Here is a 26979-nt window from a genome sequence, read left to right on the forward strand (position 1 = left end):
AACCAGCAAAGTCATTGGGCTTGTGCTGCCGTACCCGTGCCGAAGGCGAATCGTCCATCGACATTTAGGCTCACGATCGACTACAGACCGGTCAATGCAGTCACCGTACCAATAGCTGGAACGGCGCCCGATCTTGCTGCTGCTGCCCGTAATGTGCGAGGCGTGTGCGGGTTTGCCAATTTTGACATGACGAATGGATTCACGCAGCTTCCACTGCACCCGGACAGTCAAGAGGTGATGAGCTTCGTTACAGATGATGCAGTCTTCACGCCTACACGGGTGCCTCAAGGCGCAACCGACTCGGCCCTTCATTTCCAAAACCAGATGCAAGTGGTGTTTAGGAAGATGCTGTACAAGAATCTACTTGTATGGATCGACGACTTGTTGGTGTATGCCCGTTCACCCGTTGAGTTTATTGCTGTGCTCCGCCAGTTCTTCGAGTGTGTGCAAGGTGCCCGCCTGAAGCTCAGCGTGTTGAAAAGCTGTTTGTTTCAAACAGCAACGAAATGGTGTGGCAAGATTTTCAGTGGCGAAGGTATCGCGCACGATCCAGCACGAGTGAGTGGACTGCAGTCCTTGCCGCTCCCGGTTACGGCAGCGGACTTGCAGCAGTTTCTTTGTGCGGCCGGTTGGCTGCGCGACTCCATCATGGACTACAGTCGAGTCATGCAGCCGCTCCATATTTTGCTGGAAGCTGCGCTGCAACAAGTTGGCCGCACCAAGCGGTTGGCCGCAGGTTTTACGCTTTCGTGGAATGATGGCGACAAAGCAGCCTTCACGACCGCGCGCAACCTGCTCGCGACTACGCAGATGTTACATTTCCCTGACGACTCTGCCAGCCTGTGTGTTTTCAGCGATGCGTCTGAACGTGGTTGGGGGCTACTGGTCTCACAGGTCCGCGAGTGGAATGATGCATTGCCTGCTGTGGAGCAGCAGCATGAGCTTCTGCTGTGTAAGAGCGGTGTCTTTAGCGACACAGAGCAGCGCTGGAGTATCATTGAGAAGGAGGCATTCCCGATCATTTTCGCTGCGCGTAACCTGGGATACCTGCTTGTTCGTCGAGGTGGATTCCGTCTCTATTGCGATCATAAGAACCTCGTGTTCGTTTTCGCTCCAGACAAGGAAGTGAAACGCCATGTTCGCGGCAAGCTACAGCGCTGGGCGCTTTCCCTCACTGGTCTTGCGTTTCAAGTTGAACACATTGACGGCACCGATAATCTGTGGGCAGATTTGCTTTCTCGGTGGGGGCTTCCGGTTGAGGAGGCGGGGGTCAGTATGCAATGCAAGTTTATAACACGAAGCCGCGCTCGCGAGCTCGCAGAAGCTGCTGACACGGAGGAGTCTGAATCTGTTGTGGAACCAGAGGTGCGAGTGGACCAGGATCACACTCACCGTGTGGATCAAGTTCATCGTGGACATGAGCTCCCAGAGCACTCGGAGGTGCTAGTGGACCCGAACCACGCCGAACCTGTAGATCAAGTACAGCGGCTGCACATGATATCTGACGACTTCGAGTTTCCGTCGTTGGGGTCTATTCGTGCTGCACAAGAAGAACATGCAAGCAGCGCACCGTTGGAGGTGGGACGCGATGACAATGGCCTCGTGCTGGTGAATGATCGCCTTTGGGTTCCCGCCGTAGCAACGGAATTACTGCAACGAATTTTCGTGATAAGCCATTGCGGCTTGCAAGGCCACCGTGGGTTGGAGCCCATGGTATCGACAATTGAGTCGGTATTTTCTATCAGTGGGCTGTCCGCACTGTGTCGTCGTTTCCTCAGCCGTTGCTTGCTTTGCAAACATGTGAAAGGCGGCAACGTCATCACTCGGCCGTGGGGCCCAACTTACGACGCTACGGAGCCGAACGAACTATTGCTCTGGGATTTCCTGTTCACGGGTGAAAGCGCAGGTGCTAACAAGTACGTCCTGGTGTTGAAGGATGGACTCTCGCACTACTGCGAGTTGATAGCGTGTGGTACTGCCTCGAGCATCGTGGCAGCAACAGCTCTAATGGACTGGTGGAAGAGATTCGGAGCTCCTTCGGTCCTGATCTCGGACCAAGGAAGCCACTTTAAAAACGCTGTAGTACAGCAAGTGTGCAAGAAGCTGCAACTACGACAAGAGCTTGTGGTGGCCTACTCGCCCTGGATTAATGGCACGGTTGAACGAGTCAACCGTGACATTCTACAGGTGATGAGGGTTCTCTTGATGGAGCTCAAGCTGGACACCCATGAGTGGGTGTACCTGCTCCCGTTGGTGCAAGGTAATCTGAATCACACACCAGTGGCAATCGGTCGCCTGTGGAGACGTTTACTGGTCTACGACGACCATATCCTTTTGATCCTGCCATCATTGAGATGAATGGCAAACAGGTGGTGCTTACGGAGGACATCGCGCTAGCTGGTGATCGTATGGAACGTCTTCGTTCCGATCTCGCGGCAATGCACCGGGAGGTTGTTGACCTCCGTGAAAAACGCCGACTTCAGAACATGCAACAATCGAAGGGATCGCCGTGCAACTTAGCAGTTGGTGATTTCGTGCTCTGGTCGAGGATCGACCAGAGGCTAACAGCGGACAAGCTGCTCGCCAAATGGGTCGGACCCTTTGAGGTAGTGGAAACCCGCCCGCACTCGTTTGTCATCCGACACTTGGTGACAGACCAGACATTCGATGTCCATGGCTCGCGTTTGAAGTTTTACAGCGACAGCATGCTCAACGTGAACGAGGAGATGCTCGCTCACATCGGCAATCAGGGTATGCTTCTTGGAGTGGAAGCTATCAAACAGCATCGCAACGAACATGGTGATTGGCAGCTGTTTGTATCTTGGGTCGGCTTTCAAGACGAAGAGGATTCCTGGGAGTCACTGCGATCCATGAACGCCCAAGTACCGGCAACGGTGGCGCAGTACATACTTGCTGCTGAGGATCCCGCTCTGTCGGCTGCCTACAAGGCGATCGCTCAGCATTAGCTACCGTGCTCATGGTAGCCGATTTGGTACTGCGACAATGGCTACAACGAGGAGCAGCGCCACTTGTATATCTGCATTTGAGACCCGTAGGCGACGGAGCCCTTGGGGGGCTGTGTGGGGATTTGCCAGGACTCCGATGCATTGACGACTCCGGCATCAAGGTTTGCGTGCACGAGTGCTATGGACGACCCAGCTACCAAGTGCGCGTGGATGAAGCACTGCAAGCTACAACGCGTGCTGCTGCAGCATTGAGTGCAAGGGTGTAGTTGCTCTGCAATCACTTCACTTGCTGCAATGCAGGCAGCGTAGACAAGCAAGCTCCCAAGAGCGATGGGAGGCTTTGCAGGTAAGCCGCCTTGGCGGCGTAGGAAGCAGTCGAGTTCAGTTTAGCCTAACGAGTCAATCTCACTTTTGTATTTGCCTTTAAGTAAGCAGTTCAAGCGCAACACATCACAATATGTCCGATCGAATGACTTACAGAACTAACCTCACCCTACGCTTAGTTTTGGTCAAAATTCCGTCTTACGTTGACGAGAAAACTTCACATAATGATATGATACGGGGTTCTGATATTATACACATCGTTAGTGTTGTCCGATAGTTTACCATATTCATCCATATCACCGTGAAGGTGCGTACAGTGAGAGAATGAGGATGGGTGGGGCGGAAGTTGCGTATTCGATCTTGCAAGTTCCAGATATCAGTGGCCAAAAGAGGCGACTGAAGCTTTGTCACTCTCTTCCTCTGTGAGTAGAACGCTCTCTCCGTTGGAGTGTTGATGACAGGAGCAGAGCTTGCCAGCTCTTTAAAATGAGTAATATCGGAATAGTAATACAGTACTATAATATAACTAAGTATTCAGTACATTGGAAATACCCTTAATTGGAATTACTAAGTAGTATACTAAGTGTCCTAGTATTAAAACATTACTTAACGTACTAGCACAGTAATAGAATATTATATTGCAGTCATTTAAAATGTAAAGTAGTATCTACTGAGTGATTCAGTAGATTCTCCAACGCAGCCTCCCTCATACAGCCAGTGAATAACGAAAAGTGCTAATACTGCAAGCAGTCACTTGAGCGCCTCTTCCGGGCTGCAGCTCTACTGACAGGCAGTCGCTTGAGATACCTGCAGCTCTGGTCATTTGTCCTGTCATTTTTAAAAACGTTTAAATTTTTGATTCGTAATTAGGCAATACATGACTACCAATAACAAATATGGAAGACTTTCGACGCAATAATTGTCAGAGTAAAAAGTTGCAGTTGCACCAGCGATGGAGCTGCTGCGCGACGGCCTCCAGGACCCGCACGGTATCCTATCCGCGTCCTGGGTGCGTCCGGTGCTCCCTGAGGCCTCGCAGTTCCCGCCCGACGTCATGTTGCACGTGGACGGCTGCGTCTTCGCCTTGCACGAGGAGGTACTGCGTCTACGCTGGCCCTGGCTGCATTTGCAGCTGCAACAACTCCAAGCACCGGATAAGGGACAGTTTACTACAAATGGTTCAGACTTCAAACTTCACGTAGTAAAGCTTAAAGACCTGGATAAGAACCACAAAGCAGGCACCGCAGCGTGTCCACTGCAAACCATCACGTTGCTCAAGCCGCTGCTGTACACCACGTGCTTGGCTGCAGATCACCAACGTCAGGAGATCGAGGACGAAGACTCCAGCAGTTGCAGCGATGAAGAAGGTGGAAGTATTGATAGTGAAATGGGAGGTAGGAAGAGGCGACGAGGAAGTTTCAGGGCCCTGGGACACAAGGAGAATGAGAATCGACGACTGGGGAAGAAGCGAGCGAGAAAGGTGTTTGGTGCCGAGATGGCAGATGTGGTTATGGTTGAGAAGCCACGGGGGGTGATTCATGTGGAGCTTCTCGGAGCAGCGGCCATGGCCGTGGTGCCCGTGATCGAGTACGTGTACACGTTCAAGGTGCGACTACTGCACGAGTCGAGCGCGAGACAAACACTGAAATTGGCCGAGTGGGTCGGCATGGGGGACCGCATACGATACTCGTGTCTGCGGGTTGCTGTTAGACAGGTGACGTTGGATTCGTGGATGGAGCTGCTTGTGGCGTCTGCGGCGTTGACGAAAGAAGACATGAGGAGGAGAGTCTGCGACCGGTTAGTGGACTTTTTGTATGAATTGCAACCAGTGCAATATCAAGAAGCGATGGAGAAGATTAAGCCGGTGTGGATTCAGGTTATCGACGACCACGATATGCTGGTCCGTGTGGTTGTCGCTTTGATCAACAACGTGCGCCTTGTCGGGTTCTGGAGGGACTTGCTGGACGCAATGGTCAATTGGCTTAAGCTGAAGTTCGAGTCACCGCAGGTACCATCACTTCGCGCTATGCACCAGCATTTTGTTACAGACTGGGAGCCGTTCGTGGAGTTGTCTCGCGTCGAGTGCTTCACAAACACTCCCAGCGCCAATGCCGTGCCGCTCCACGTGACGCTGTATGAGTTCGGCGACTTCGTGCTGCAGGCGTGCATCAATGCAGCAGGCTCGTCACCGCTCTTGTGGCGTGTCATTCGTCGTTCTTCGCCCAACTTCTTCTCTGAAGACCCTGAGGTGGCGGTGGATTCGGCAGATCTAGCTAACGACCCCGAATTCTGGATCCGAGGCCAACTCATCGTCAAGTACCAACCTGCCAATCGAGGCGGTGGTGTCGTGACTGAAGAAACGCACATCGAGTACCAGCATTCGCGCCATCAGTATTGCATGTGGAAGACACTTGTATCTTCAACGCCAGCAACGTCAGTTCGGACCACCAGTCCGAATGACGAAGGCTGGGTGTACTACGAGGACCCGGTGCACAGCTACTACCGCCGGACTGTGTGCACCGTCAGCGGCAAACTGTTTTTGTGGGGCGACCCAATCTGCAGTCTATACCATCAGTTGCTTCAGACGACTTTGTTCTACAGCGCTCCGATCAACGTGGGCTCGGAAGTGGCCGACATCCTCATCGTGTCGGAGATGCAGAAGCTGCCTGTGGAGACGCTGGCCCTGGTACTCTGCAGCGATCGTCTGCGGGTCCCAGAGGGCGAGAAAACGCTTCTGCGCTGTCTGAACAAGATGGTGTTTGGGCTGGACGTTTACCACCTCGAGGCAGACGCTCAGCTGCCTCGACCATCCAGCGGTCGCATCGACGACGTAACGAAACTCTACCGATGCGTGCGCTGGTGCTTCGTCCCGCTGGACGACATGATGCAGGTGCTAACGTGGTCATCCCGCGCGCTGAAGCTGTACGAGATCATCGTGGACAGTTTGAGAGACCCAAACCGATCACGCAAGCGGCGACGTCCGTTTGGCTGGCGAAAGTTCCGGGACGCGTACATGACGAACGAAACGAATCTGAGCGAGTTCGAAATCGAGGCCGGCGACCTGCACCTCGCACCCAGCGGAGCCGCCGCGCTCACCGCACGCAGTCCTTCCTTTCGGTAGGCTCGCATTGAACACTGAAGCAAGAGTCAGCGAAGACGTTCGGAGCAAGTATGTATCGAGTTGAAGCCATCGTAATCAGAAAGAGTGGTCAACAGGCGGAGAAGTGTGGTCAGCCGAAAATCAACCTTGTCCACGAGCGGCAGAGCACCACAGACAACGTGGAGCTGACATGCTGCTGGCATGAAGTGAACCCACGCGGCTTCTACAGCTGTGACTACCACTGGTGTAGTCTACCAGCAGCAGCTCTTGGGTGCGCGGTACTAGACAGCAGCATTGGCTACAGCACGACTGGAAAGGCGACTTTACCCAAAGGTTTGGGCCAGAGCTACCACGCCGCGTTGGGTTCTGGTGCAAAATCAACCTCTGAGACGCGCGAGTCAAACGCAGGTCGCTCGATTCCCATGCACGAGCACCGTGCGGGATCCCTGGATAGTCAACTGCTGCGCCATAACCAAGGCAGTTACCGGTATTTGCTCCAACACTGTACCCAAAACCTGATCGAGGAGGATAGGCACCGCCTTGTGTTCGCTCATTTCCCGATTTGCGGCCTCGCACTCAAGCGCCTCAATCGATCAAGATGACGTCCGCCAAGCTGCAGCCTCTGCTGCTGCTGCCTCTGTTGGCGCTGTACGTGTCCATGGCCTTCGCCCAGAGTGCGTCCGCCTCGGACTCTGCGTCTCTCCGCGGCTCGTCGTCGTCCTCCTCTGACGGCATCGTCGAGAACATCTCGGACACGATTCAGGTCGGGCCCAGCATCGCCGCCATCATCGCCATCGTTGGCGGTGCCGCCATGGCTTCGTGTGGCTACAAGCTGCTGCGTCCCGCCATGTTCGCCTGCGGGTTCCTCGTGGGTGGCTACATCGTGTCGGCCGTCGTGCTGTACATCGTGGACGGCCACTCGTACGAGCGCACGGCCTTCTGGGTGGCCTTCCTCATCGGCGGCCTCATCGTTGGCTCGCTCGTGGTCTCCATCTACAACGCAGGCATCTTCCTCATTGGCGCAGCAGGCGGCGTCTTCCTCGCCACCATTGTCAACGCCTCGTTCGGCTACAGGATCTACCCGAACGACCCCACCACGGGGCTGCTCATCCTGGCCATTGTGTTGGGTCTGATCTGCGGCCTCTTGGCCTTCAAGATCGAGAGATTGGCTCTTATTGTCGCCACGGCGCTGGTCGGCTCGGTCGTGCTGGTCAACGGTGCTGGTTACTTTATCGGAGACTTTCCCCGACTCACGGACATCAAGGACTACCGCTACAAGGACGAGGACGGAGACTACGTGTACGACATCCCCAAGGAGTGGTGGGGCTACCTCGTGGGCATCCTCGTGGTCTTTGTGCTGGGACTCGCCATCCAGATCAAGAAGACTGGCAAGAAGTAACCAGATAGCCACTCTACTCTATTAGCCACGAGGTCCTAGTAACGCACAAGGAATCTCGCACTTTTGTGACTGTTCAGCACGTGTTTAGCGCTTCTACCGTGTACCAGCATGGCAATCTGTACAGATGGACGCACGTGCAGCAGACTTTACGAGAGCTTTCACAGATGGAGAACCCACGTCCGTTTGGCCAGGGTCTCTTCGTGAAGAGACTTTTGGCCTTGACATGGCGTTGGCTACACTGCAGGAAGAGGAGGTCGTTGAAGGGGGAACCACAGACGCTAAAGCAGATGGCCAGACAGCTACCAACTCGGAGTCCCAGCAAGATGGGGCCGGTGCAGTAAAGATGCCACGCGTCCTGAGCGCGTACGTCGCCGTCCTGCGTGAGCGAAAGGAAGGAGACTCGAGGGAGCAGATCGCGCTGCTGATGGGGAGTCGCAGCGTCTTGCCGCAGCGCGTGCTCTATCTGGTGGACTATATATCGCAGACAAACACGCCGCTGGTTCGGCTTTGGTGCGCTTGCTTCAATGCTGTCGTGGTGATGTAGCAGATCGCATGCTTATCTTGGCGCTCTGTCTACGTGTAGCTTGTCCAAGAACCCGCTCGGACCGGAAGGCGCTCGACTCTTAGGCAGCGCACTCGTGACCAACAACACGCTGCAGTTCCTGGAGCTGGACGCCTGCGATCTCGTCGGCAGCGCGTACCGGCCGCAACATGAAGGGATCCTCGCGCTGTCCAAGGGGATCCAGAGCGTTCGGTCGCGCCTGTGCTACATCAAGTAAGTGAACTTGTCCTTATGTCGTCATGCTACGTTCGTCACGTGTGTATGCCTTGCGTGTACGCTGCACGCTGCTCAGCATCGCGAGCAACGACTTGCAGCCCGAGGGCTGTCGTATCATGCTAGGCGCCTTGTCCTTCCACAAGACATTGACAGCGCTCGACATCTCGGATAATATGCTGAGCCTCTTCAACGACAAGCAGGGCTTCCTCGCGCTCTCGTACGTGCTGCAGTACAGCAAGCAGCTCTGCTGGCTCAACATGGCAGACAACCCGCTCACTTTGACAGCAGCTTCAGCAGTGAAGAAGAGTTTGGCCTCCAACCACTCGCTCACGAGTCTGTATGCGACGAACTGCGGTCTCTCACGAGATCAATGGCTAAGCTTTCAAGGTAGTAGCACTGAAGCCGCATCGCCAAGCAGAGCCAGCAAGAAACCGCAGCAGCGACCAAAGCAGCTCTTGCACACGTTGAAGTGCTAACATGGCTACATTTATTATCATTGCAATGATATATATCGCTCAATCATTATATTTAGTGCAATAATTGTATCCGTACGACCGGTCGTATATCCATCTTCCTGCGCACTCAATATGCAGGACCACGTGCTCTTTGGCGCTCCGCCGAAGCTGCGACCTCGCACGGCAGGGGTCTCTCGCAGCTCGCTGCCTCCAAATGGAATTGACTACGGTACTTCATCAACTTCAACTTCAATTCCTTCCGCTCCAGAGCGATTGGCCTCCACTGTGAACGCTCTCACGGGATCGCCCTCGTTGCTGGTACGTTTTGCTAGGCTCCTCATGCAAGCAATAAGTTGCGTCGTTTAATGTGCTTTTTGGTTGATTGGTTTTACAAGCTTCGGCAACGATTGCAAAGTCCCCGACCAGGGTCAGCCGCTCCACTGCAAACGCCACGAGCAGCAGCATCTAGAGACGACAAGGGCGTATTCATGAAGCCTCCTATGCGTCCAAAATCTGCAACAGCAGGTAGGTGCAGTGTTGGTGGAATGTTGGAGAAATTTGAGTTTTTGACACTGGTGGTACAGCTAGTCGAGTGAGTCGACATCGGATGCAGCTCGTACAAGAAGCCGCGGTTGCAGTAGGCAGCAATCAGAGCGAGGAGCTAGAGCAAAGATCAGAATCTGAGGTGGAGAAGGAGGATGCACTGAGACCAGGGATGGCGTCAATGGCTGGAAGACAATTCGGAGTGTTTGGCAAGCGTCCGTTTTCAGCGTCGCCTGCACCTTCTTCTCGGCCATTGACCCCGTCGAATCAAATGATGGAGGCGTCGAGTAGGTTTACTTCAGGAAAAAGTGCGAGTGGAGCCAAGAGACCTCATTCGGCTGCTGCGAGCACACGCTACCAGCCGTTCCGTGCTCGAGAAAAGAGCACATCGTCGCTTACGAGCTTGTCGGTCGTATCTCACACGGCCAAGGCGCCACGAAGTATGTCCACATCAAGCTCTCGAGGGTATTCTAGAGGTAAGTTACCGTGGTTGATTGCTGCAAGTTAAGATTTGGACTGAAAGTGTTTCTTTCTCTCTATCAAGGTGACCGGTTACTCGCATCAACCCGAGAAAGTGCCGACAACACCTTTGTTTATGCTGTACCTCGCCATCACTTTGAGTCTGGGCTGCCATACGACCCCTACGATATTATCCCCGTCACCCACGTACGTTTATGCAAGCTTTTGTGTCTAATTTGTTCTGACAAAGCTTGAATTTTGCCATTAGGAGGCGCTGTTTGGCGGAGGTAGTTTCAATCAGCTGCAGGATGCGCATTCGGACTACTACACAATTAGTCGCTCCGGCTACACTTTCCACCTCAAGAGCGATAATTTCCAATCCACGTTCCTCTCTTTGGGCGACTGGGAGGCCCAGAAGGCGCAGTTCACCCAGCTTCGTAGTTTGTCAACCTTTTCAGCGTAAGACCCCGCGATATTCTCGCAGCAGTCAAGTGCTAACTACACGATGTATGTGCGATTCACAGATTCCGATATCGCAAAGTGTTTCAGGGCTGGAGGCAATTGGTTCGATCAAACAAGCGTGAGGCAGCACGTGAAACCCTGATTTCAGATTGTTACTTCTCGTACCCCGTACTGCTCAAGGGAATGCTGGAAGTCCGCACAGAACTGGCAAACATCTCCAAACAACAGTTGATGTGGAATTTTGATGGCGAGACGATATCCTTGGAGAATTTCGCCGCTGCACATGTAGGTGGTGTGCTTTCAGGTTAAAAATGGTTGAATTCGTACTGATTATTGGCGGTGTGTGTGTTACAGACGAAGTTTGTGAAGGCACGGACCAAAGAATTTCGACAAGTTACCGCTCGTATCCAGAAAGTTTTGTCTGAGGTGTGTCAGGTATATCTAGACGACATGGCCCCACTGCATGCTGGCTTCCCAGGTCACGAGTTCGCCCTTTCCGTTCGCAAAAGCAGCAACTTCCACATTTTGGGAAGTTACGTCCAATGTGAGCAAGGTCTGGCCTCGGCACATCAGCAGCTGATGCAACACAAGCACTTTCGGTCGGCCAGAGTGACAACTTCGGATGCCGCTGAGGCTAGAGCAGCTTTGCTCATGTCTAGCATTGCGGAGCACGGCACGCGAGCGGAGAAAGTGAACGCCTTCTCTGTAAATCAAGCAGATGAACTGGAGGATATTCGCTGGACGATGGCGTCGATCAAGCGTCGAAAATGCCGACAACTCACGAAGTTTGTCATGCTAATAGACTTTCTACTGCTCGACACGTTCGCGCGTGTGGTGAAGCAAAGTCTCGAGCTTCTCAGCAGTTTCTTGCTGCGAGGAGCAAATGCAGGCACTGTACGGAGCCTGACGGACCGTGATGATCTAACCCGAGCAATGCACAACACCGTTAGCACTGCCCGGAAGCATTCGCTCCAACCAGCAGGCGAGGGCAATCTTGATGTCTCAAGCCAAGCTAGACAATCCCAACGCACACCGTTGACGAAACAGCAGATCAAATCGTTCCTGCATGCGGCCTGGGAGGGCAAGTTCCGTACGCTGCCATCAACTACGGGAGATCCAGCGGAACAGGAGAATTCTGCATCAGTCGCAGGACTGTCAGTCATGGCTATGGAAAACAGGCTAGAAGCGCTACTGCTCTTCGTCCTGAGCAAACATGCCGGCGCCACTGCAGAGGCTTTCACTGTGGACGACCTGTTTTCCGTCGCTGAGGGCACTTTACCGCAGCTACTCGTATTACCTCATTTCACCACAGCGAATATGTCGATCTACACGGTTTCCGGTACGGAAAACCTTGTTTCAACCGCTACGGCCAACATGAAGGGTGAAAATGAAGGTCTGTTGCCTTCTCTTGAGCAAGAAGTGCTGGCTATTTCGTGTCTTAGCCGTCGACCGCTTTTCACATTAGACGTGGGTACCAGCATTAAGGCAGAGAAGCGAGGTCGACGCAGTTACCAAGTCTGCTTCAAACCAGAGCTCGACGCGCTAGTGCGTACGCTACAGTCAATCATCATTGGATTCATGGAAGCTTTCCGCGATGTGCCGCCTTTGCTGTCCAGCCCGGAGCTGCGTTCCGTCCTCAACTTTGCAGACGACATTCGTGCTCTGAACTTGCATCCCTCGTTCAGAGGGAAGGGGCTGCGTGCAGCAACCAATACAACTCGGAGGCGGGTGAGCATTGCATCTGAAATGGACGGCACCGAAGACAATACTGAGGGTGGTGAAGATTGCGAGGAACACTTTCGATGTCCGGCTGACCGCCTTGTGGAGCGCATGGAAGAAGACAGGAATTACCTCTCAGTCCGTGATGAAATTCAGGACCTCACACGCAGTGCGCTGAACGGGGCCGAAGATCTTGCGTCTTGTTATGCCAAGGTGCTCGATCTTCGTCAACAAAATGAGAGCGTGAACTTTGACGTCAAAGCGCGTCAGTTCCGTCGGAACGAGTACACGCTTGATCAGATGAAAGAGGACGCCACCAACTTCACGGATCAGGTACGTTCAATAACGTCTTGTCTGGTACCTAACGCGACTCACATCCTGCTTTGATTTGTGCAGCTGGCAGCGCTGGAAACCCTGAAGTTGTGTACGGATGTCGAATTTCTCCACTTTGATATGCGTCAGCTTCAGGCGGACCTTGTACCATCGCCAGCGCGATGTTTGGATGTCATGCGAGAGCTGCTCCCAAAGCTCGCGCGTGAGAGGTGCGACCAGTTTCTCCACTACATCAGCCTCTCCAGCGCCAAGATCGAGAAGCCTGTGGTGCAGGACCTCGACGCCTTCACCACGTACCTCTTAAATCTTCGGGTTCGTGTTCAGTTGTTTTGCTCGGTTAACCTCACTGTTCTCACGTCTGACTTCATGTAGGACGTGTACGATGAAATTCTGGACAAGGGGCTAGACTTGACCTTCCTGCGCGAGTTTTTTCATGTGCTGGACACGCTCAAGTTTAATGCTCCAGTCGAGACAGCGAAGGTTTTTGAGTTGTGTGATCCCGAGTTCCAGGCGCTGAAATCGCACGTTCAAGAAGCGTATACGAGCCGCGACACCGATCTGCAACATTACGGGCCCTTGTTGGCGGAGAGTCTGAGCAAGGTACGCAAAAAGAGAGCTGCTGGCACCACTATGGAACGGGCATTGACTGGTGTGTTGCTGCGTACCAGCTTGAGCGAAGAACGAGTTGGCTGCAGTCTACAACAAGTGGCCAAGAAGTAGCAGCTCAAAGCAGCACTTGTCAGGACGCCCGTGATAGCGCCGCCAAGTTGTATCACGAAGCCACAGAAATGCAGCAGGAAGCGAGTAGACTGACCCGTATCCAGCGGGTTTTCGAGGAAGCGTCCAACGACCTTCGCCCTCCGAGTACAACATTCGAGGGCTTGAACGCGTTGGCTGCCGAGTTGAAATTGAAGAGCGTACGTTCTTGCTACGGATTGGTCACCTCTTCATCGCTGATGATTTCGTTTTTGAACGATCCAGGAACTGTGGGAAGCGGTGTGCGAGGCGGATGAACACTTGGAAGCGTGTAGCACGGATACTATTCGGTCAGTCGATCTGGACACGATGGGAGTCGTTGCAAGTCGCGTTGATCGAGTTGTCGAAAACATCCGACAATGCTCCGCGCAGGTAGTTGGGGTCTTTGAACTTGACCGTCTCGAGAAGTTACAAGCCACGCTGCACGGGCTAGCACCCGTCATTCGAGACCTACGAAATCCACACTTGGCGGAGCGTCACTGGAGCAAGCTAGAGCACAAGATGCAGTGCTCGCTCGTGTCTATCGTTGTTGAGACTGCTGCAAACTCCGAAGTCCCTGCAACGCTCGACTCTACGGATAGCACTGAGACTCTTGTCAGCAACCGACTTGATTTGCAAGTGCAGCAGCTGCTTGATGCTAACGCTGTTGCGTACGGCACAACCATTCGGCACGTATCCGAAGAAGCTTCAGCTGAGGCGGCAATGGCCGGCAGCTTTCTGAGCGTTGTGCGTACGTGGGAGGCGCAAGAAATTCCGGTGGAGTCCAAGAAAGATCGAGACGGCCGCGACGTGTTCTGCATCGGCGACTGCATTGAGCTCACGTCACTCATCGAGGAAAGCCAAGTGCTGCTTCGTGTCATGGACTTGTCGACGTATTCCCTCGTGGTTCAAGAACGACTGCCGAAAATGCTGCATGATCTGGAGCACACGAAGGAGTCCTTGGAGTTGCTCCAAATGTGTCAGCGGAAATGGGACTACACGCAGCGCTTGGTGTCCATCGACTTTGCACGGACGTTCCCTGAGCAAGCGAAGCAGCTGCAAAAGTACGACGGCGCGTGGCGCTCGTTGACGCTCGGTTTGTATAACCGCTCGTTGTGTCTCCCGTTTGGTGTGAGTCCCGAACATCGTCAAGCGCTGAAAGGAATTTTGGAGGGCTTTGAAGCTGCAGCGAAAACGTTAGCGGATCATCTCCTGGTAAGTTGTTTAGGTACGGTTACCAGTGTATGGCTAACGTTGCCGTCCTCTCCGACTCTTTTGGCACAGATCAAGCGCCAAGTCTTTCCAGCGTTCTTCAAACTCTCAGATTTGGAGCTCGCAACTTTGTTGTCAAAGTGCCGCGACGTGGGCTACATCCCGTCGTTTCTCTTCCAGTGCTTTGATAATGTCGGACAGATTGTCTTTGGCACTCGGGATGCCTTCCAGGACATCCTCCAAGTAAGTCCTGTGCGTTGCTACCTGTTGCTGGACCAGGTATTCACCATCTTCGTCTTCTCTAGGTAACATCCCGGGTTTATGGCGACTCGGAAGCGATTCCGATGGGGAAAAATCTGAAGGCTCGAGGCCCCGTAGAGCAGTGGCTTGCAGCGGTGGAGAAGCGTCTTGCCGAGCAACTTCGCCGATCTACCAAACAAGCGATCGACATCTTGTCCCGTCATGACAATTCTGGTTCGAGTCTGAAACTCGACACCAGTCACTTTCCGATTCAGGTCCGTGTCCAGTCGTACTTCTTTGCAGCTAATCACCTGCTAACGTTGGCTTGCTCGACGGTGTTTTGAAGACCATCTTGCTCGCAGATCGTGTCGTTCGCTGCCTGATAATCGAGAATGGACTGCAAAGTATCACCCCCAACAAGTTTGACCGGATTGTGAGCCAACTAGCAGTCTACAGCACTGACGTGAAGAGCCAAATCCAACCTCAAGACGCGACCGGCTCACCAACGGAGGTATCAGTCCTCACCCCACGTGAGATAGCACTGCGGACGTGTCTGTGCCTTCAGGAAATCCAATTTCGCGATGCATTCGCCAGCCACGTAGCCTCACAGCAGGCAGGCTCAGCGTCCTCTCTAGCGGCTGGAGGATTGGCGATTGACTGGGAGTTCCAGCTCAAGTACCGAATGGATGATGCCACAACGGTCGGCCACGAATGCCACGTCCAGATCAACACGCTGAGCATCCCGTACGGGTTTAACTACCTGACTCCAAACGAGGACACCGTGGTGACGCCTGGAAGTCTGCGGTCTCTCTTCTCGCTGTTTGCATGCGTCCGACACGCTCAAGGCTGCTTCCTCACAGGCCCGTCCGAAAGCGGTAAACGCACATTGAGTATGCAGGTTAGCTCCATGTTGGGCAGACGATCGTTCTCGGCAGCAGTAACATCATATGCACACGCAACTCGACTGCTCATCGGAGCGCTACATGCCGGAGGAACTTTCTGCGCGAATTTGCAGCTTGCAGCTAGTGTGGAGGCCAGCGCTCCGCTCATCAAGACGTTGGCGACGACGCTAGCGTCGATCGAACACGCAGTGCTGACAAAGAACCCGATCGTAGGACTGCATCGATCTCCGATCACGTTTGTTCCAGGTACTGCCATGCTGGTGATACTGCCTTCGACTAAGCCGTTGACGATGGCAGACGCGGAGGACATCAAAATCTGGACGGCGCCGCTGTGTCGCTTTGCTGTCGTTCAATGGGATTGGACGTACATTGTCGAGGCTCTATTGTCCAGTAAAGGGTTTGCTGCACCACGTGAGCTTGCCAAGCAGCTTCTAGCTCTGTGGCAGCTTGTCCGTTCAAGTGTTGAACTTGCTCAGGGAAAGCTACCAGCGTCTCACGAAACTCCATTCAGCTTGTCATCCTTCAAGAGTATCGTTCTTAATGCTGCCGCCCAGTTGGAAGCACACGCATCAACCCAGAGTGTTCAGGATTTCCAACAAATGTTGATTCAAAACAGCGTGCGGCAATATTTCCAAGCCCGCGTCAGCGCTGAGCAGCTCAAAGTACTGGAAACGGCACTTGAAAACGTTTTCTCGCGTGCTCACATCGCCTCCGACGTCTTCGATCAATGGAGGAGTTTTCAGGCTCTCGAGCAGCAGAAACGAACAGCAACATCTCCAGAATTGCAGGAGAGCATAGCGCTAGCACTGCGTGAGCTGCACTTTGTACCTCGCAAGAAGCTTCTCGATGCGGTGGCATCCCTTGCTGACGCGCTAACCTTCGGTGCAAGTGCAGTCCTGGTTGGGGCCCCAGGAGTGGGAAAGACAGCAGCGTATCAGGTACTAGCCAAAGCGCTTGAACTGTGTCTGCAACGGGGAGAACAAGGTGGAGCATCAACCACCCAAGAGGTCAAGCAAGGCCCCGTTCGAGCCAGCCCTGCTGTACTATCCAAGCGATCCAATTCGTTTTTGACCAGCAAGGCGGAAAAGAAGCTGCAAGCGAGTGTTGCAGTCAGCATTGTGCTGCCCATGGCACTAACAGTCTCTCAACTGTACGGAGGCGTGTCACTAGACGGCCAAGGTCGCATCCCAAGTATTCTAGGTCAGCTCATTCGCGAAGCTCAAGAGATCTACACCCCAACTGCGAGATGTGGTACCAATGACAATCCTAGTGAAGCCCAGCCGATGAAGTCTCTACTCGACTTTCCCAATCAAATTTGGGTGGTCTTCGACGATGCGCTGGACTTGCGTTGGCTTGAAGCGCTGCTAGCAGTACTCTCGAATTCATCACCATTACTGGCGTTTGAGGACGGTGAGTACATGACGTTGCCGCCAAACCTTCGGATTGTGTTCGAAGTCTCAAACCTTCGAGACGCGACTCCGACGTTTCTCCACTCGAACGCGATTCTTCCACTGAGTACCGACGATCCACAAGAAACGTTAACGACATCCAAGTCTCGACGCATGCGCAACGTGGACCCCTTCTCGCGAATGAACGTCGCGACGGCGTATCTGCACCGCTACCTCGAACTCCAGCGTGAAGTAGCTGCGTTGCACAAGTCTGAAGCCGCCAATTCGTCAACTTGGTCTCCCGTTGACACCTTCAATGTGGTCGAGCGTTGGCTGCTCAAAACCTCGCTTCTGTCGGAGCTTACTGCAGTTTTTGACGGAAGTGACGGAGCTGTCTACCTCTCGCAGCTTCAGCGCGTGACGAACCTGACTTCCATGCTGCAATCGCTGCTTAGCACCGCGAGTTCGCTACCGGAACCTACTCGCATCACTTCTTCGGACAAGGCTGGCGCTGACCCGACGAAGTTTGCTCAGGATGTTCCTCACGGTCAGATCCGAGTGGAAATGGCACTGGTGTACAGCTTACTCTGGGGGTTCGCAGCGTCTACGGGGGGTCAGAGAGCCATTCAAGGGCAGCTTAGCGATATGGTTCGACGCGAGTTTGACCACCTCACTCCTGCTTGGGTAACTTGCGGCTCGGACGTGAACTTGATGGAGACGCTGTTAGATCTCCAAGAGCTGCGCTTTGTTCCCGTCGTGAGTGCGTCAGGACAACCAACAATTCCTCCCCAAGTGGCGACTAGCAGTGGTCACAGCAGCATCAGCACTTTGTTCGTTCCTACCGTGTCAAGTCTCGTGGCTCACGCCGCAATCAAAGAAGCGCTTCGCTCGGGGAGAGGCGTATTGCTTCTCGGTGGTGATAGCACACGACGGACGACTCTCGCACGATATTTCCTCAGCCAACTTGATGTTCTCCGCGCTGTTGAATCGGCAGGTGGCGTCTCCAACATGCTGCGAGCTCAAAACGGGGACGACGATGGCGACAATGCTCGAAAGCCTGACGTAAAGTCGAATGAGGCTGCAACACTCGCGTCTGTGAAGCGCATTCGCCTGCGTCAAATCACACTGGTAACGCGGATGGCTCTGCGACTTCAGAAGGACTCGAACAGGGCGGAAGTTAGTCTTCAACCGTCTAGAGATGCTTCCGTCGCCAGTATCGCCACTGCCAGCGACAATGAATCCATGGCATCCGTTGTCGAGGCTGAGGAGGGGGCCCCTTTGGCCATAACTCCATCCACAGACACCTCCAAGACAGCCATGGTACGTCAATTTGACCGTGGCGACGTCATCCCCTTCTTCTTTGCGATGCCACAGACTGGGGCCGGAGATGTGGCCACAGAGCTCGCAAACTGCTTGGAACGGATGCTCCAACGTGAACGTACTGGTGTTTTCGAGCCACCTCCTGGCAAGACGGCTCTGCTCATCTTGGACGACTTGCACCTTGCAGTTCCACAAGAAGATGCTGCAAACTCAAGCTCGCAACTTCCGCTGTCCCCGTCCGTCTACGCGTATCTCCGCTACGTGCACGAACGCGGGGTAGTCTATCGCGGTACGAGTTGCTTGCCTACCTCGGTTGAGAACCTGATGCTTTTCACTACGATGCGCAGTGAGCATTTCCCAACTACTTCGCGTGAAGCAGCTTGTTCCGTCCGAGAAGAACCCCAACGTAAGCTTACGTCCAAGTTCTTCCCCGTTTTGACCCCGTCTTGTGGGCTTGAAGAGCTGCAGCACGTTTTCGGACAAGCGTTGGCGACGCACTGGGGTGTGAGCAACTCCAAATCTGCTACAGCAGTGACGCTCGCAACAGCGGTTCGACTCGTTTTGCCTGTGGTGTTCGCAGCCTCCACTGTGCTTTGGGATCGCCTTCGCGCGACGTACAAGTTCTGCCTTCACGACTTGGCGCGTGTGTACGAGGGTCTCGCCGGAGTTGGGACCTCGCTGCTTCCAGACGTGGAAACATTTCTACGCCTGTGGACGCACGAGTGCAATCGCACATTGCGAGAGCCTTCGCTTGGTCTCTGTTCCCTTCGCCAGGATCATGAAGTCGCTACCGAGATAGCAAATATGCGCAGTCTGATGTCGCAGGTTGCACAGCGTCGTGCTAGCGCTCGAGCGAGTCGCTTATCACTGAACCCGGAAGCAGGTGTGAGCTTCATTGTGGCCTCGAAACGCCAGTCGATGCAAGCTGGCCAACCTGCCAAGGACGAGAACGCCAGTCCGGCAAGTCTCTTAGCGCTGTTCATCGCTCGAAGCTCTGCGCCGACGGGGAAATCCAGTAGAAACTACAGTCGCCTCAGCCAGCAGTATAGCTCTTTCCAGGAGCAGCAGCATCACGCATCAATGGCAGGAGGACTCTGGGCGCATGTGCCGGCCAGCATTTACTACAGTGGAGGTTCCATCTCGACGAACACGCAAGGTGAAGGTGACGGCATTGCTGGGTCTGATGCTTTAGGGTTATTCAAACGCGTAGCCCGACGAAGCAGTGCGAGCTTCATGCGTCAAATGAGCCTCCAAGCTAGTGTAGCTGACGGCGACGCACATCATCGCACGCTTGGAAGGAATGGCCGATGGATTTACGCTGAGATCAGCTTCGAAGACGATAGTGAGGTGGTGTCTACTGCAGCGGTGCAGGAGTATTTCAGAGACCTGCAAACCTTCAGCTCGACGGCCATGACCTCAAGAAGGTCCAAAACTGCAGTAGCTTTGCCTCGGGACGTCTCTCCGGTTCCTTTTGCGCTGGTGCGTAGTTGTTGATTCAGTATCATCCGTTGAAGTGTCTAACGATTGCGTTTGATGTCGACAGGCTCGAGTGACCGCACAGGTTGACCGCGTCTTCGCACGACCAGCAGCGCGCTTGATTTTGCTAGAGAACAGCAATGGAGCTGCGGATACGTTGCTCCGCTTCACCAACTTGTCGAGATTGCCTCAATTCCAGGAAGCCATGCAAACCAACGGTGCAATCCTCACCATGTCAGGCCTACAGGACGATTCCAACGTGGTCGCCCGTGTTCATACTTGCTTGGCCGTGCGGTGGAAGCGTCTTCTGCTGGAACTCTACGAACGTGTGGGAGTTGCTGGTCAAGAGGCTACACTGGTAGTCAAGCGTCTCGACTTACTTCCTCCTGCTATCATGAACCAACTGCAAGCTCTCATGACAACAGGAGAAGTTCCAGGCTTGTTCTCTCTGGAAGAGCAGGTTCACCTCGCAACACGCGTCTGTGATGAGCGCTTACTGGAGTTGAAAACGAAGCACGCAGCTCAAGTCGCCCAAATTCGCTCAGAAGCAGAGTCTACGAGAGACCAGGCGCTGGCCATCCTGCATCAAAAGCAGCGCGACGCACCAGCTACTCCATTGCTGGAAGCCTTCCAGCTTGTGGAAACGCGCTACCAACGCGAACTGCGCTCGAAACTCGCTCGCGTTGATCTTCGATGGCAGCAGGATAGTGACGACCTCCGACGTGAACGCGAAGTCGAGAGCGAGAGCGTAGCAGCTACGGTCATGGCGCTCACGAGACCTCTCGGCGTCACTAGCGGGAAGTGGGCAAGCGCAGTGGCTCGCATGTGCTCGAAATTGCGCGTTGTCCTGCTAATTGACAAGAAGCACGAAAGGCGCGTGCGCTCTTCGAGCTCAAATGTCTTCGCAACGTGCGATGTCGTGTCAGTGCCGCAGCTCGGTCGCGATTCTCTTCGTACGCTGGTGTTTGGTCATTTCCACGCTCAGGTCCAGCAGCTACTGGGCGGAAACAGCCCAGCAGAAACAGGTTTGGTCGACTTCTTACATCAAACGCTGCGGAGTCTCTGGACTCTGGCGTGCATGGCTACCGACATGCACCTCGCTGTGGTCGACGCGTTCTCAGCAGAAGCAAGTGCCGATGAACAGAGCTGCCCTCCTCTAGTGAGAGCGTTTGCCATGGCCTCGATCTTCGCCAAACTCGTAGTGGACGGCTACAAGCGCGAAGAAGAAGCTCGAGCCAAAGCTTCGTGGTTTCTTGATCTTTCTAACCGCTTGGATCGAGACTTGGGCGCTTTGCGGTCGAGTGATGCCGTCCTCAGTGAGCAGCTCACGACGATCGCCCAACAGCTCACCACGCACGCAGCAAAGCTGGTCGAGCAAAAGGAAGACGCGGAACGAATACGCACTATCATGCAGCGCTTCCAGGTAGCGGCCGATGAACAGATTCTAGTCACCAACGAAGCTCAAGAAGTGGCGCAGCGCGAATTACAGGAACCCATGGCATGTCTGGAGGAAGCCAACCGTGCGCTGCTGCTCGTGGACAGGCGGCATATCGTGGAGATCAAGTCGTTTGTCAGCCCGCCGCCACTAGTTCACTTGGTGCTGGGCGCAGTGTGTGTGCTGTTCCAGCTTGAGCCGTCTTGGGAGAGCGCTCGACGCTTGCTGCTGGGAGATGCCAACGTAGTGCAGACTCTGCTTCAGTTCAACAAAGACGCAGTGTCCGCTGCAACGCTGACAAAGCTGGAAGCCGAGTTTCTTCGCGACGAGCGGTTCTGTCGTGAAGAAGTCGAGCGACAGAGCGTAGCTGCTGCCTCCATGGTCGGCTGGGTGCGTGCAATTTACCAGTACGCGTCGGCGCGACACCAAGTGCAGCCCACGCTCGATAAGCTCGAGAAGGCCCAGAGTCGCCTGAACCTCATCATGCAGGAGTTCCAGGTAAGCAAGCAGCGCGTCGTCGAGGCGGACGAAGCCTGGCAAGTGACTCAAGCTGCCATCGATGCTGCAACAACTCGGAAAGAGGCCTTGACGGGTGAGATCGCTTCGCTCGGTGCTCGGTGTGATAGTGGGGGGCTTGCAATGCAGGCACTGCAGGAAGACCGACAGCGTCAACAGGGAGCAGCAAGTGCCAGCTCCATGCGACGAGGTTTCTCGCTCACGTCCTGGAACGCTCTCCTTTCAGCTGGAGCGTTGGCGTACGCGTGTGAGCTCAGTCTTTCTCCACGTCGAGACCAAGTTTTCCAAGCGTGGGAATCTGCCTACTGCAGCTACGGAGGGTTGGCACCTGGCTGTCCACCGACTTCAACGTGCTGTACATTTGTGCCTTCTATTGCTGTGGTCCTGAAGGATTCGGCGCTGTCTGGTGAACAGACGAGAGACGTACAGGTTAACCGTGAGTGCGAGACGCCGTTGACTGCCTTGTTCACTGGAGACTATCCTGAAGATGGCAATCCAGAAGCAGAGAACACCATGAAGTTAGTCACCGCGATGGCGGGTGTGTGCTTCTCGCGACGCAGCCTTTGGGACGCTTTTCTGCTGTCTCTACTAGCAGCAACACCGACCTTACCTGTGGTGATGATCACTCGCTACTCTCCAGAACTCGAAGAATTGCTGGTGACTTGTGCTCGTCGTGTATGGCACTGGAACCAGCTGCGCATGGTACACGCTCGATCTCCTGACTTTGACGACGAGTTCCGCTTGGCTGCACGCTTGGGTCACCAACTGCTGGTGCTCGACGTCGAGCCCCTGGATTCAGAGCCGCAATCCGATTCGGAGCACGGTATCTGCTTGCATGCAGCGCTTGCCTGGACAACTGCCCGCGTCAATGGCGCTGAGAACCTGTTAGTGCCTCGCAGAACTCGAGAAGTTGACGGAGATGACACTCCGAACGCTGAGTCCGCCACAGATTTCATTCCACTGCACTCGAACTTCCGTTTGATCCTGACGTCTCACGCATCGCGGACATCGTTTGGCGAAGCGTTGGATATGACCCCCACGCTGGATGCACAGCTACACTCGAGCGACGTGGGGGACGTGATGCTTGACAAGATGTGGAGCAGCTCAGCTCTGAAAACGTCTGAGAGTGCAGACTCCGTCGCAAACACAGGAGGGGCCAAGTTGAAAAGGGCGCTGCGTGAACATGGCCAACTTGCACAGCAGTTCGAGGCATCACACGCTCAACTGACAAAGCTACTGGAGGCTGCAGCAGTAACCAGCCAGTTCCCACTTACACAGACTCAAGCTCTGCGAGATCGGATAGCTGCCATTCAAGAAGCACGACACGTTCTTCGAGATAAACGTCGCGAGATCCAGGAGCAGCTTGGCCTCGTGAAGCGTCAGTGCTCACCGTTCGCACGCACCGGCACTGCAGTTTTTAACGCGTTCAACCTCACTGTCTGCAGTTTCGGAGCAAACGCATCGCCACTATTGACGCTGCAGGTCTTCCTCCCAATGTTGCTCGATGCTGTGGTTCCATCGTCCACTCCACTCACTCCCGCCCCTAGTGGATCTCCAACACCAACTGCGCCGCTTTTGAAGGACGGCAAGCGGCATTCATCGATCCATCGCACAAGTCTGTTCGCTCGCACTGCTACCAGCTTGGTGTTGAGTGCATCAACGCGTGGACAACTCAGCTCGGTTGGCGTACAGCCAGACGTGCTGACAAAATTATTGATTCATATTGCGCCTCTGGTGCCACCGGCGTCACCACACGGAGAATGGTACAGGTTCCTCTTGCAGGTGATTGTTGGGTTGGAAGAGATCCAGCCCACCACGCAGAAAGTGCTTCACAGACCAGTGCAGGAAGACGAAGATCCCCAAGCGCAGGCCATTGATGCGAGAGCGAGTACTTCACGATCCGTCAAAACGATTCTGCTGCAAACCAAGCTTCGTACTGGAGGCACGCGCGATGCAAGCTTGTCATCGATAACCGCTGAGGCTTGCATGGCACTCGTAGTCGCCAATTCTAGACCCGATTTCCAACGGCGCGTTGTAAGCTTGATTTTCAACGGCTGCAAGGCCCCTATCGATGCTGGGAGCATTGACGACATGGTCCGGTTAGCTCTGCCTGAGATATCTTCGAGGAGTGACCGACTTCGTGTTGGTCTCGTTCTGTTTCCTGAGCTGGTACAGCACGTGTGCGATCGAGTGCTGGCTGGCTATGGCGTTCCTCTCAATTTCCACCATCGATGTTCAGGCGTAGCGAATGTCGGTAACGTTCTTGGTGACAGTGAAGGCACCAGGTTGCAGGAGGGATTCTGGTTGCGTACGATGAGGTCGCTACCTGAGGAGACTGCGGTGCTGGTTCTAACAAAGCACGATTTTCACAGTTTTGCCTTTGCACGACGGGTCTTTTTTCACGGAATTGAGGGGTCAACCGCGATACAAATCCGCGTACTTCAGCTGCTTGGCGAGAGACAATTCCAGGTTACTAACGAAGACGAAGCACCCGTGTCCGTACTAGCGAGGATCGACTCGGAGGTAAGCGTTCCGTTGGCTCAGCTGTACGTCCTTCCACGATGCGTGCATCCACCCGAAGAGAATCATCAGGAAGAAGCTCGACAGCTTTTGCTTATGGCAGATGACTTCAAGCATGTTGCGCAAATGGAGAACACCCAGCTAGAAGCGCTGGAAGCAGTACCGCTCGCAGTTGTCAGCATGAAGGGCGACGTTCCTGAGTATTGGGAAGCTCTGTTCCAGATTCTGAATCGTTCGTGTCAGCGAACTTCTTCCGCTGCTTTCCAGCGCCATGGCAGTGTGAATCTGATCTCAGGTGTGCTTGGCAACAACCTTGTACGGCGATCGAGTGTTGTGCCCAGCGAAACTTCAGCAAATGACTCAGCGTTCAACCCCCCAGTAGCTTTAAGTACTGTTGCAACGACTTCTAGTCGAGTGACGACCCAACGCACAAGTGTAGCGCACCGATCGTCGCAGTCTATGGTGCGTCGACTTTCGGCTATTGAGCTAGTTGCACCTGCATACCCGCGACTGGTGGCTGCAGTGGAGGATTTGCGTGCACTTCCAGTTCACCTCCGTGGGAACGTCGTATGCCTACGGGATGAACACGAAGAAGAAGTAGGTGCGTCAAGTGGTGACCAGACACCGCCATCCTTCTGCAAGTGCTTGCAGTCGACCATACTCCGGCTCACCTTGCATCCGTGCGTCCAAACGCTGTCTGCGCTTGCGAATCCGGGCGAGGACGATGCAAAAACACCACCAGCAGATCTCTGGCTGGTAGTTTCGGGGCTCGTCCTCTTCCACGCGACGCTACTTTTTCGTTCGCAAGTGCTGAGGTCTACGTACGTTGGCTCGCTGCCTCCTGTTGGCACAGGAGCCGCCTTCCATTACAGCGATGACGTGTTCCTCACTGCGATTCATCAGTGCTTGGTCGCGTTCACGGAAAAGCAGCGTCATCATCACAGTACCCAGCAGCGGCGCCAACCTGATAGAGGCTCGACTCTCAGTGAGGTGTTCCAGCGGCGGATATATCAGCAAGTAGTGCTGAGCTCGTATGCTCGCTTGGCTGTGGGTCAGCAGGAGGCAGCGTTTCTCAAAAGGCTATTCTCTGAATGTCTTCAGCTCGCCAATTGGGAAGATCCGTCGCTCAGGGAACTTGGTGTCAGCTCACGATCGTCTAGTATTCGAGGACCTAGTCGGCAAATGTCGGTCCACGACCAGCTTCGAGGCGTGAGTGTAACTGAGGACACGCCTTCATCGACAAGCAGTTCCATCACGCCTTTGATGAGAGCTCCTGGTTCCTTGACTGGGGCAATTCCCTTGACGAGAGCCCCGAGCTCCTTAGCCAGGACTAGAGCACCCAGTTCCGTGAGCGCGACTACCTGCTTGCTGGAGTTTCTTGCTTTTCCGGGTGAAGTTTTGGGGCAGGAAGACTTGACAATGAGTCAATGGCTTGAGCTCATGTGGGGTTATTCTGCAAGTCTCGACCAGCAAATGAGCAGTAAACTCCATGCACTGCTGCTTGGCCACCAGCAAGCCGCGAGCAACCGTCGTGGATCACTCGAAGACACCTCCAGGGACCTCCTGGTCAGCTCCGGTAGCGTTGGATTGACGGCATGTCTTCAACCGCAATGGATGCGGGCTTTCGGGTGGGCGGAAGAGAACCATGCTGGGTCCTTAGGTACTGCTGCTGATATAGCTGGTACTATTCCGGTCCGAGTCGCCATCGACGCTCTCCAAGCGATTCTCCATGAGGCTCTTCCTTCTCGCTTCGACTGCCAGAGCTGGAATAACATGGAGAGAACCGCGGAAGCTGAAAACAGCGATGGAGTTGGAGGTGTTCAACTGGAAAAACTGGAAGCAGATCCTGCACTGACAACCATGGTGGCCGTCTACAATCTGCAGGTCGAAGCTTGCTCTCTTGCTCTCGAGGCGGTGCTGGCAAACCTGATGGAGCTCGAGACACGGGCACACACCGTTCACGCAGTCGCCACCACGTTCTGTGAGCAGCTAGAGGAAGAGGAAGAGGTCGATCAAGACCATGAAGAAGACAACGATGAAGAGGACGAACGAAACGCCTTGCACCTCGTAGATATCGAGGACATCCATGTGCGCCAGCAAGTTGTAGCGATACTGCGCAACGAAGTTCCGCTAGGTTTCTTGGGTCGGTCTTCCTCAGCAGCCACTCCGACTACCTCGTTGCACGATCTGTTCCAGCACTTCCAGGACTGGTACGAATCCCTCACTCAGTCTCATTCCAGCACTGAACCGCGTCACTACTGGCTGCCTGGTATGCTCGCCAGCAATCTCCCAGTCTCCCGCCTCCTCGAAGCCGCCAAGACCCAATTCTGCTCCAAAATCTCAACTGAAGCTTCATCGCCAATCTTCACTCTGCGTCTCAACAACAACAACGGTGCAACCCAAAAAGACTCGAGTTTTCTCCCAGAAAACACGTTCGTCATCATCGACGGCGTCGTGCTGCTCGGAGCGTCCTGGAGCGAAGAATCCCAAAGTCTGCACTGGAGCGGAGACCTGCATCAACGAGTACAGCTTATCTGTTCCTTATCCTGTACCACCACCCAACCTCTGCAGCGAGTGCCTCTGCTGGCTTCCCACGACGGGTCGTCGCTGCTCGAATGTTCATTACCTGTCGAGTGCAAGGCACTCAACCCGCTCTCGACGCCGTTTTTGGTCCCCATAGGCTCGCACCTCCGCTAG

At 54.4% G+C, this 26979-nt stretch overlaps 4 protein-coding genes across 4 annotated transcripts; all 4 read left to right on the forward strand.

Annotated features, from left to right (window-relative positions):
- Nucleotides 1–4242: 4242 nt before the first annotated feature.
- Nucleotides 4243–6411, forward strand: KRP23_4829 (uncharacterized protein; the record flags this gene model as incomplete). Its single annotated transcript, XM_067889834.1, has 1 exon — nucleotides 4243–6411. The coding sequence occupies one exon, from the start codon at nucleotides 4243–4245 to the stop codon at nucleotides 6409–6411; it is 2169 nt and encodes a 722-aa protein (XP_067746431.1).
- Nucleotides 6412–6988: 577 nt separating this feature from the next.
- On the forward strand, nucleotides 6989–7789 carry KRP23_4830 (uncharacterized protein; the record flags this gene model as incomplete). The annotated part of the gene is made up of 1 exon (XM_067889835.1): nucleotides 6989–7789. One exon carries the CDS (start codon nucleotides 6989–6991, stop codon nucleotides 7787–7789), a length of 801 nt encoding a protein of 266 aa, XP_067746432.1.
- Nucleotides 7790–8012: 223 nt separating this feature from the next.
- Nucleotides 8013–9043, forward strand: KRP23_4831 (uncharacterized protein; the record flags this gene model as incomplete). Its single annotated transcript, XM_067889836.1, has 3 exons — nucleotides 8013–8299; nucleotides 8373–8564; nucleotides 8644–9043. The coding sequence occupies 3 exons, from the start codon at nucleotides 8013–8015 to the stop codon at nucleotides 9041–9043; spliced, it is 879 nt and encodes a 292-aa protein (XP_067746433.1).
- A 111-nt stretch (nucleotides 9044–9154) lies between these two features.
- KRP23_4832 (Dynein axonemal heavy chain 6) lies at nucleotides 9155–26979 on the forward strand (the record flags this gene model as incomplete). Its single annotated transcript, XM_067889837.1, has 15 exons — nucleotides 9155–9340; nucleotides 9418–9547; nucleotides 9607–10041; nucleotides 10110–10231; nucleotides 10293–10483; nucleotides 10549–10771; nucleotides 10841–12538; nucleotides 12602–12850; nucleotides 12911–13138; nucleotides 13207–13455; nucleotides 13520–14488; nucleotides 14558–14728; nucleotides 14791–15000; nucleotides 15072–19814; nucleotides 19879–26979. 15 exons carry the CDS (start codon nucleotides 9155–9157, stop codon nucleotides 26977–26979), a joined length of 16905 nt encoding a protein of 5634 aa, XP_067746434.1.

This window comes from Phytophthora ramorum, assembly GCF_020800215.1.
Source record: "Phytophthora ramorum isolate Pr-102 chromosome Unknown Phyram_PR-102_s0004, whole genome shotgun sequence".
NCBI classification, from domain to species: domain Eukaryota; phylum Oomycota; class Peronosporomycetes; order Peronosporales; family Peronosporaceae; genus Phytophthora; species Phytophthora ramorum.